This window comes from Halyomorpha halys, unplaced genomic scaffold, assembly GCF_000696795.3.
Source record: "Halyomorpha halys isolate HHAL.00 unplaced genomic scaffold, Hhal_1.1 Scaffold1247.1, whole genome shotgun sequence".
NCBI classification, from domain to species: Eukaryota; Metazoa; Arthropoda; class Insecta; order Hemiptera; family Pentatomidae; genus Halyomorpha; species Halyomorpha halys.
Genome location: NW_027109970.1, coordinates 100,433 through 111,787, shown reverse-complemented (window position 1 = coordinate 111,787; position 11,355 = coordinate 100,433). Strand labels below are relative to the sequence as shown.

The following is an 11,355-nucleotide window of genomic DNA, read 5'->3' as shown; positions in this document are numbered from 1 at the left end:
ACTCTTCCCATCATAATTGAAAATACAGTAAATTTAAGAAAAAATAGAAGTCAAGAAATAGTGTTAAAGAATAATATTCAGAAAGTAAATCATTTGCAAAAATCCCTAACTGTTGTGCGACAATCGATGTTTACATGTAACATCGAGGCAGGTTTTCGTGTTGGAGAATTTATTCGTTGTTTGGGCGCGCAGGTGAAATGATGTCTCCAGGATGAGGAGGTCCTCATCAATATCTGTCCAGCAAGAGTAGGAAGCCATTTTGGACAATAGGACATAATAGAAAAAAGAAGATCCAAGAATCATCAAAAGAAGATTGTGAACTTGGTTAGTCTTGCTATGCATAAAAATAGATACATGTGTAAAATAGATTTTAATTTAATTAAGTGTAATTATAAGAAGTGTCTGTTTTCTGATTGCCTAGCAACATGCCCTGAGATTAAGAGTCTTTTTATATTATAAAAGTATAATAAAATTCAATTATCTATGTAGTATTAAAGTTCTTAATTTGAACCCAAATTATTTTTTATATTTGAAAATAGTTTAAAAACGATTAAAATTCTTTTTATTTTAATTTTAAAATCGTTACAATATATATATATATATGTTATCTTAGACACACACATATATATATTTATATTTTTAGGTATAGGTATATAAGTTAATACTCACACTGTAATTCAGATATAAGTCACTCACTATATTTCATTTTCTGTCATATTGTTCAATTTGTAGATTCAATACTTGTTTTTTCATTTTTTTAGACACTACTTGCATATCTTATATTATACATATCTTCTTACCTACATGATATTATATTTCATCTTTCACTGTTTTTAATCTACTACCATCTAATTCCACGATTATCAATCAATTTTTTTTTACTATTCAATTATCAGTTATCAATTTTTTATCATTTATGATTCAATTCAATATTTTTTATAATTCCAAATTTGTTTGTATACTATTCCTTTTCAATTTGATGTTTCTCTAAATGTTGTTATCTCTTTTGTTCTATAGCCCTGATGAAGACCTGAAACTCAGGTCAAAACGTTGGCATAAAATAAATAAATATGGTTTTGTTTATTTATGTTGTTCTTAGCTGACGGCACCCCCCGACAAACTTCTCCAATCAGAAAAAAAAACTGGTGACAGCTAATTTTCAGTTCACCATTGTAGGTAGAATCGATATTTAGGTGGTATCGATATCTGGTAGATTAGACAAACATGATCCCCTGAACAGACTGAGCTTTTTGTTCGGAGGTGCTCACAGTGGCTAAATGCTCTTGTGGAGTGGGGTTGCTCATCTCCCCACCCTAAACCCACATGTTCGGGGTTGTTCATTCAGGGCGTTTGCTAAAGTGAATAAGTAGCCTAAGGTCAGCTCTTCAAAGGATGATTGGTATTTATGGAAATATTTAAGAATTCTCATTTTTAAGCAATTGTAGACATAACTGATACGGGGTGGCTATGGATGTAGGACCACCAATTTTAATGAAACTTTTTTGCCAATACTATTTCGAAAATATCCTCTAAAATTCAAGTCAAGAATTTTTTTAATTTTAAAAGGGTTTAGAAGAATGCTAAAAACGAATCTGACTTTATTTATTTTTTTTTAAGAAGTCTTTTGGTGTTAGTGTTTTTAGTGAATTCAAAACCATTGCCGTAAACTTTTCACAAGTAATATACTCATTTACAAATAAGGTGGATCGTATAAAATACAATGAAAATATTTCTTAATTTTTCATGAATGATTTTAACTTTTTAAAACGAAAGTTATTTTCACATTTTAAATGAATGTAGAAGTCCTGTCAAAAAAGATTAAAAACCAGGAGATTGTGGTCTGAGTGGAGGTCAAGATTAATGCCAATATACAATAAAAATATATTATTTTAATTAAATATTACATTTCTGAATCTTTTTACTTTATTTATCTTTTAATATTGTAAAATATTAATAAATTTCACTTTTTGCAAAAGTTAAAATTTTTTTACATTTCTTGTATAGTGTTGATAACTCTAAAGCACTAATCATAGGTTAAAGACACCTAGATATACTTTTCTTTAGCAACTTAAAGTTATCTTGTGGGATCCTCCACCAAGAATCTGAAGTAGGATACCCCTTCCTAAACTCTGCCTTTGAAATTTATGCTGTAAATATTCAATGGAAATATGGTCTCTCAAACAATCAGACTGACCTTGGCTTGATTTTGTAAGAATTAATTAGTCTAGTTCTGTAAATTCTAACATTTTCATCTAATAGCATAAATCCTGGACGAATTGCAGTTACCAAAGGTTGATGCTTTGATGCAACCATTGATGCTAAGACCATTTCAAAGTAAGACTGAACAGTTACAATTTCATTTCTCAACACAAGCTATGTTTAAGTATCTGTGGAAATGTACCCTTACATTATAATAGAGCCTTTTCCAAGTGGATTAACAAAGCAGACCAGGGGGAGGAGGGGGGTATTGTATTACTCCCTAAAATTTTATGTATCCTGATAAATCTTGCTGGGTTAGAATCATAGTGCATTAAAAATGCAGACACATCTGTGACTAGATATTATTCTAGTCACCATCAGTCTATGACAATAACAAATTGAAGTCCCTGAACTTTATACTCTTAGATTGAGCAATGGAATACACATAGGTCTTTGTTGTTTCAATCCCCAATGTGTTCTTTTAAGCTTCTTCTTACAGTAAGTAGGTTGATTCACTCATTAAAAGCTGAAAACAACTCATAAGCAAGCTTTCAGGTGGTTGTTAAGTATTGTTGTAGACTTTTGAAGCCCTCCAACATGTGAGTATCCAAAATACCTACTGCATTGGTGCCATATTTCTGTGAATATGACACCTCTACAAAAAGGGCAACAGTTGCAAGTTTAATTGCTATAGGAAGCTGTGTTAGATTTTTTTTAATTCCCTATAATAATTTTCAAAAAGGTTTAATGAAAAAACAATGCTTAAAGGGGAAAAGGAAGTCAAGTAAACAAAAGGTGTAATGGGACTAGAGACTGATGAAAATTCCTATTTTTATACAGAAAGGTAAATAAAAAGGGATATTGTTCAAGTTTTGAAATATTTTTTTCCATTAAACTTTTTTTATCATCAATATGAACAATCCACAGATGTGACACTGGAGAAGTACTAAACACTCAAAATTTTGAATATTGATTATTTCAATGATCCTCTCTATTTGCAAATGAGTGTATTTTGGATGTTGTATGTTCTACTTTTAACTCTGTGATAAAACATATTTACAATATTATTATGCATCTGTAATACACATATTTATTTTTAGTAAAATTCAATTTGTACATTAAATGTTCTAGGTACCAATTTTTTTTTTTTTTATTCATATCAATCAATATTTTCTTTTAGCACTCATAAAGATGATGGTGATGATGGGGATTATGCAAGACTAAGAGAACTACCAATTTCAAATTCAAAAAGTGCTATTGCAATGCAAGATGATATATATTTAAAAACATCTGCATTAAACAAGGTAATTTGTCATTCTAAATTGTATAATTTTGTGATTTAATTTGAGACAAATTTATTGGTTTATTTATATGAACCTGTATTTCTTGCTTCTTTATTAAGGTTCAGTATGCTTCCACTGAATGTAAAGGTTTAGTTCCTGCTTGTGGAGATTATGAAGATCCTAGTCCTTTAATCACACCTGAACCATCTGAAATACCTATGCCACCTTCTTCTGATACACCAGTAAGCTTTCTTTTTCTAATCAATTTAATAAAAATTTTACTCTAATAAAATTTCAATTATTACTTTTGTGCCTATAAAATATCTATTTCAATCAATTTTAAGAGACCATAATTATGGCTTAATAAATCCTTGTGATTGTTTTTCTTTTTATTACCATTCTTGTCACAGGCTACTCCCAGATGTCTTCTTCGAGCAGATTCTGGCATGCCTCACGATCTTACTCCACGATCAGATTCAGAAATCTCTGGATCGCCCCCTGACCACTCTGAAACATCCAGTGGAGTTCACTCAAATTCAAGTAGAGAAAGTCATAATACAGGTATTAAATAAAAATAATAATATAGTACATTCGATTATTCTCCTTCAAACATTCAATTATTTTTTCTTTTAAATTTTGAATTTTCAGGTAATCAATCAGGACAGCAAAAAGCTGAAATTAATCAAAATGAAAAGCAAACAAACCAACATTGGAATAATGGAATTTTACAAAGGGAAATTAATCCACAAGACACTGGTGAAGTAGTTATCTGCCGTAGAGTTGAAAATGAAAACATAGCAGCCCAAAATAACCTACAAGACAAATTCGGTCGAAGTACAAACATGAAAATGATATCATTCACAGATTCTCAATCAGCTACTCTACCTCATTTTCCAACTCAGCAAGTTGGTGTTCCTTATCCCCATTGTTCCACCATGCCATTGCCTCCAATTATTCCTCCTCCTATAATCCATCCACCATGTAATTACCCAAGGCACACAACCATTCCTTCTCACCATAATGGAATACGTTTGTTTACACCTAATATATATGGGAAGAGAGCTATCGTGAACAGATATCCACAACACCACAGTTTTCCCCAGTTAATGAGTCCACTCAAATTTAATTTAAAGCATATCTCAGAAAGGGATTCAGCTAACTTTTCCATGGCTTCAAGCGGTGATGGGGAAACGTACCGCTCATAAAACAGAAGTTTATTTTCTAACTGATTATTTATCTGTTTTTTTAATGAATGCCTAATGAAAATCATTTTCTACAAATGTGTCAAATTTCATTTTATATTTTGCAGCAACAACATCCTTCCAATGTTTTTTATCAGTATGTATTTACATTGCAAGGTAAATATCAGCTTTTGAAACTCCAATTGAAAAATGTTTGCGATATTTATATTCAACCAAGTATTAAATATAAGTACTAGACTTATTCTCAATTTTTTTTTATTCATCTATTATTTAATAATTTATTTGGATAATAAATTTATGAAACTTAATGAATGAAAAATCAAAAGCTTACACCGTCCAAAGTTTTACTTTAAGTCTTTTTAAATATTCTATTACTACAAAACTATTAAGTCTGGTACTTCATTTAAAATTATTATATACTTTTTTATAAAAATTGTAGCATTTTATAAACTAATCTCTGTAACTGATATGAAGTCATACAATTTTGTATTTCAAATATTTCTACAAACATACACAAAACAATAAAAATGACAATAAATTGATAATAAATATAGATAATTAATACCATTTTCTAAAAAAATTAAGAAAAAAAGATAATGCAGCTATTAACTTTCATCAAAAACCTTTTACATGAAAGGATGCTCATATTTACAGCATTTCTTTTTGTAGAAAAGGTTTATTAAAACATATCATTGTCATATCTTTTTTTTTTTACTAATAAACTCATAATGCTAATTCTAATATATCTAAATCTTTAATCAATTGATACTAAATTAGAAGAATATAATTTACATATTATTGTTTTATAGTTCTTTCATTACTCATATCTCTGAGATGTGCAATCTTTCATCTTAGTTTCTTTGCTGATGATATACCTGCACTAATTCACCATTGTTTAAAAATTAAGTAAGTTGAAATTACTATGCAAACTTAAATCTAAATGATATATTTTATATGTTCAACTTTTAAACAACGAAATAAATATAGTACATAACTATATAAATTGTATATATTTCGAATTCTGAGAAATTGTCTTGAATCTCAAATCATTGAGTGAATAAAATTGCATGATAAGCAAGCTCCCTAGTTAATGATCACTAACCAATAATATGAACCTCAGTAAGTTTCTAGGAAGAATAAATTAAGTTATAATACAGTTCCATGATATATTACATCTCAGTAACCATTATGAATCATATGAACTGGGAAGTTAAAATTACTTTATTAATAAATGCAGTTTATAGTCTTATATTTTTCCTTTAATAAGAAAAAAATATAGGTAACTATAAGTATTCCATAATAAGATTAAAAAAAAAAAAAACTGACTAGTTTGAAAGGTATAATTACCATAGCACAAGGATATTATGCTTTTATTCCTAATTGAGATACACAACTCCCCATCAAACTATTCATGAGGTTCACTATTTTTTATTAAATATTTTGTATTTTGTTTACTTGTAAGTGGTTTATCTGGGATAATTTTTTATTACACTACAATTTATTAAATAATTAATAATTAAATTGGACCAAATGGATTTGTCAAAAAGGTGTAAAATAGGAAAGCATAAAACTTTAAAAAATAACTTTGAATTACTATGACTGTTGACTAATTTATTGTGGATTAAAAACTAAATACAATTATTATTTCAAAGGGAGATCACACTGAGGTTTAACTTACTAAATTCCTGTTCTCAAGACAAACAGAACTGTGTGTTACTTTTTAGTAACATTGGTTGTTTACAAGTCATGATATTCAATATTTTTTCAGTAATATTTCAAACGGAACTGTGTTTTTAAAGATTCTTGCCCTCTTTGTGATATTAAAAAACATGATTCTTTACTTGAAATTCTTAAATTCATTGACAGTATATTTGTAAAAAACTAAATACTTATAGTTTTACATCTTTTTTCAAATTAAATATTGCACTTATTTATTCAGTGATTTAAATATAGTGTTTTTTTTTAATTTTTCCAAATAATTAATTTTTACATTCTTTTTGTTTTTATTTTAATATAGCTAATTGGCGTTAATTCTGATATTCATTTTTCATACCATATCAGAGATATATATTACTCATTCAACTACATATCATAACATTTTTCTCAGTCTCTTAAGTGTTTGATCACATCAAATAAACTATTCTGACTGGAATCAGAGATAACAACTCAACTATTATTCTATTCTGAATGTTATTAATATCTGAAATCATTATTTCTGTTTATTAACTCTAAAAATATAGATTTGTAATTCTATTGAGTAAATAAGGTAAAATAATTTTAAACTTGATCAATGTCACTATCATAAAAAATAACTGCTTAAGATTTCATGAAATTTATTAATAAAAGTTCATGTTAATGTTAAAAAAATTAATTTAGATAAGATCATGAAGTAATTATTATTACCAAACTAATAATCTTCCTCAATCTATAGTAATAAAAAATTAATTTATGTCATGTCGTATTCCATTATTGCTTATTGTTTTAGTTTTATAGATATTCTGAAAAAAACAAACATTAAAAATACAAGATGGGGTGACTTCCCATTTCTCAGGGGTGACATTAAATAGATTTTGTAAACAAATGCAATATAATTGAATTTGCAAATACATACGTGTTATAATAAATGGGAAAATTCACAAAGGGAAAATTAATTGTAGGATTTCACCATATCTTAAATTTATTTGTCGTCTTATTGGTGTATATTAATAATAGATTTATTAAATTTACATTTATGTGCATATATATTTTCGTGCTTGTGAGTGACCCATCACTATTTTCAATGGGATATTGAATGGTTTCATTAAATATTTTTTGTTGAATATAATGCTCAGACTATTATTTTTACTCAATGAACTATATTGCATGTCTCAGATCAGATCGAGCTTCTAATCATTCAGGTTTTATTTCTTCTTTTGTTAAAAAAAAAAAAAAAAACAGCTAATCTTCTGAAAATGAAATATTTTACTGTTACCATCCCCAAAAACATTGATTTTTTATTTACAAAACTAACTTGAAGGTTGGTGGTTATAAACTTCATTAGATAAAAAATGTTACTGTAAATTTAGAACATTTCTGTAATCCCAAATTCCTTTGTTTTTATTTTTTACTTTTTTGCGGTGTAGATAATTTGAGATATTTAAGTTAAATCACCTTTTTTCACTTTAAGATATGCAAACTAACATCTAGATATCATCGAAAAACCGTATAACAATTTTACTTAACATTTTAGCTGTTTCTACATACAGCTTATGTTAGAACTTTTTCAATCAACATTATTATTTAGTGAGATGAAAAAAAGTCATCTAAAGACACAATATTAACTGCATTTAATATAAACGGAGATAAAAATAATACTTTTTTAAATTATATATTCCATAGACAATTTAATGTTAAGACCCTAAGATAATGAATGTTAACAGAAATATTATATATATTTACATGAAGTAGTTTCAAACTGAGTTCAAAGTAATTTGGGAATTTATTAATGCATATCGAATGGATACCTAATGAATTAATTTGGTTTAAAAGAATGAAAATTGTTAGTATTTATAACTTGTTATATTATTGTATGTTACCTTTTACACATATACTATATTTCCTTTGTATATATATTAAATAGCTGTGTAGTTTGTAATCTTAGATTTTAAAGATTGTAACTTACATCATTGCTGAATTATGTGCATACATATTAATTATAAATACACACACATGAATCATCTTGATAGATGTAATATAAATCATACATGGTATAATAATTTTTTTTTTAAACATAGAATTTTGATATTTTAAGTTACATTTTTTATACCATTTTTAAAAGAGGGGCTGAGGATAGTTTATTATCTATTATCTCTTATTCAAGTTATTTTAATAATTCAATAAACAGTAGTATATTTTAATCTGAAACCAAAAATTATATTCTGTAACTATCATTAGAGCTACCAACAATTGCTTAATGTATCAAATTTTTGGTACAAATTGCACCAACTAACTAAATTGCAAGTCCAAGAATAACTATTACTACTTCTATTTATTAATGTAACATGATACATGCGTTAATGACCAAGTATATAAGATCATTTGATTTACATTATGTAAATAATTCCAACTTAACAATATCATTCTTTCATATTTACCTGATTTGTTCATGTTTAATGTTAGATAACACAGACTTGGAACCATGTAGCTATAGTTATAAGTGTAAGAGAGACACTATTCAAACATAAAAAATATCTTTATAGAATCGATATTTTATTTATCATCATAAATTTAAATATAGGTTGGTCAAAACTAAAATCAATTGAAGGTATCAATTTCATTACTTTAAAATACGTATCATATTAGATTTTTATAGTTAATACAAAACAGCTATTTAAACTAATCTAATGGTTAAATATTGTTAATAAACTTATATTTTAAAATTTTTACCAAGGATATTATAATTGATTTATAATTAAGATAAATTTTGTGCAAAAAAAACTTAAACTAGCAGTGTAAGATACATATTGATCTTGAACTTTCCATTTATTTTCATTACATACAACAATAGTTTTTTATTTTAAATGCACTTAATGGTATGCACATAATTAACCATACATAATGTTTTTGCTGCAATTTGTTTGTAAGTAACTATGTATAAAGACTGATATTTGTATATACTGTATTATATAATTATGATTTGTTATAACTTTTTTAATTTGCTAAGTTCCATGTGTATATTTTAAATATAAATAGGCAATAAATATTATTTGATGGAGTTTATTTTGTGTATCTGAATCATCTCTCTTTTCCCTTCTCTCCCTCCATTTGGTTCCATCTTAATTCTTATTCTTGAATGTCTAACTTAAGAAATAATGTTTTTTTTTAGGTAACAGTAATATTTTTTTATGAAATTCTTAGTATAAAACCTCAATGAACAACCTGTTCAATAGTTGCATTGTCTTTTTGATTTTTAACCTTAGTTCTATACTTTGTCTTAAATTGAAATATTTTATTGGCTGGAAGTGATGGTGAAATAAACATTTTTAAAGTAGCGTACATTTTAATTTTTTTTAATTAACACAACTAAGGATAAAAATCATATTGACAATGTAACTGCTGAAAAGATTGTTCATCCTGAAGATCACAGGATAAAGATCAGGATATGATGGGAAAATATGCTTGAAATAAAAAAATTAAAAGGAAATATTTTTCACAAAACTGCCTAATGTAAAAAAAAAAATTCTAATGTGAAAAACTTTTTATAAATGAAATTTGTAAATCATTTCCTAAAAAGAGATATTTTGGCTGTTAAGGATTAAAAAAGTTAACCATGAACAGTTCAAGGAAGATTAGAAGAATGTAATGATGCTGATGAAGAAGAAATGTCAAATTGCCAGTGGTGAAACTGTTGTGGAATTTGGGAGGGTTTTATAAACAAAGACAAAGAGTGTACGTTTTCACTAACAAACACCAGGACCGACTGCCACAAACAAAGGTTTCCTGTCAGAGAGCAGTGTCACCAACTACTATTTTATTTAGAACAATATTTACATATTAAATGATAATACCAATTTTCTACAACAATTTCCTTCTTAAAATTTGTATTATTATTTCCTTTTATTTGTTACTTTGTTTTATTTATTTATTTTATTTTTAACTTTATTGCATCACTCTATATTATTTAATGTTTCAACAAACACTTCATCGAGTCCTAACAGGTCTTTTGTCTTTTTTTGATGATTTGGACCTCTCCCTTTTCGACTGCATCTAGATTTTTCATATTCAGGATTATAATTTTCATCAAAATAATTTCTGAAATGCATCAATAGAAGGTTTAACAATACTCTATGCATCACTAAATCCCCTTTTCCTTTGAGTGTTTTCTTGTTCTTTCTATGAGTATATTTCTTACCTTCTCCTTCTTTAGTTTTTTCATTTGTTACTTTTATTTTCATCAACACTTCACCGCTATCACCATCAGGACCTTAATCACAATTTAACTCATATTTAAATGATCTTCTAGTATCTTCATGTTCAACATCAGTTAATAGTGTAGGTGCTTTGGATTCACAACCAGATTCTTCATCATTTAATGCTTGTTGTTGATGTCACTTGTTCTTTTGGTGCAGAAACTTTGTCTTCGAAGTATTCATCACTCTCTACAATGCTTACTTCCTGGGAAAGGATGACTTTATTCTCATTTTCATTTACCTTGGTAACAGATAATGGGTCATCTGGTAATTTTAGAATCAAAACATTCTGAAAGTTAGGGTTGTTTTTATCACCTTTGCTATGTGTCTTCGTTTTAACTTTTCCTAGGTGAGTTTTATCTGTACTCCTTCCATCTTTCTTTGTTTCTTTGGTTCTTTCCTCCTCCAAATATGTATTGCACATAAGGCAAATTCTTTAGCCAAAGATGCTCTATGCTGTTTTCTTGGTTGGGGCTTTTGTGTATCCGAGGGTCCATATATCCTGCGTCATCTATTATTTTCTTTGTTAAACCAGCATTCCTTTTTTAGGTGACCTGATTTTTTACAACTAAAGCAGGTAATTGTTTCCATCAGCTCCCCCAAAATGGCGGAAGCCCATTTTTTCCGAACGTGAGCATACTGCCGGTCCCGAACGGAGCCGAGAGTCTCCGGAGGTGACCGATTCCCAGCTGCTCGTTTGAAAAATAAATTCCCGCAACTTCG

General features: G+C 27.8%; 1 protein-coding gene across 1 annotated transcript in view; it reads left to right on the top strand.

The window, feature by feature from the left end:
* The window catches only part of tinc (tincar), a 54,316-nt gene extending 48,100 nt beyond the window's left edge, over positions 1 to 6,216 (top strand). Inside the window, exons 8-11 of the mRNA XM_014433710.3 lie at positions 3,380 to 3,503; positions 3,602 to 3,724; positions 3,893 to 4,043; positions 4,131 to 6,216. Of these exons, the coding sequence (XP_014289196.1) occupies positions 3,380 to 3,503; positions 3,602 to 3,724; positions 3,893 to 4,043; positions 4,131 to 4,687 (955 nt within the window). The 3' untranslated portion in view covers positions 4,688 to 6,216. The remainder of the gene's footprint in view (positions 1 to 3,379; positions 3,504 to 3,601; positions 3,725 to 3,892; positions 4,044 to 4,130) is intronic.
* Positions 6,217 to 11,355: the final 5,139 nt, after the last annotated feature.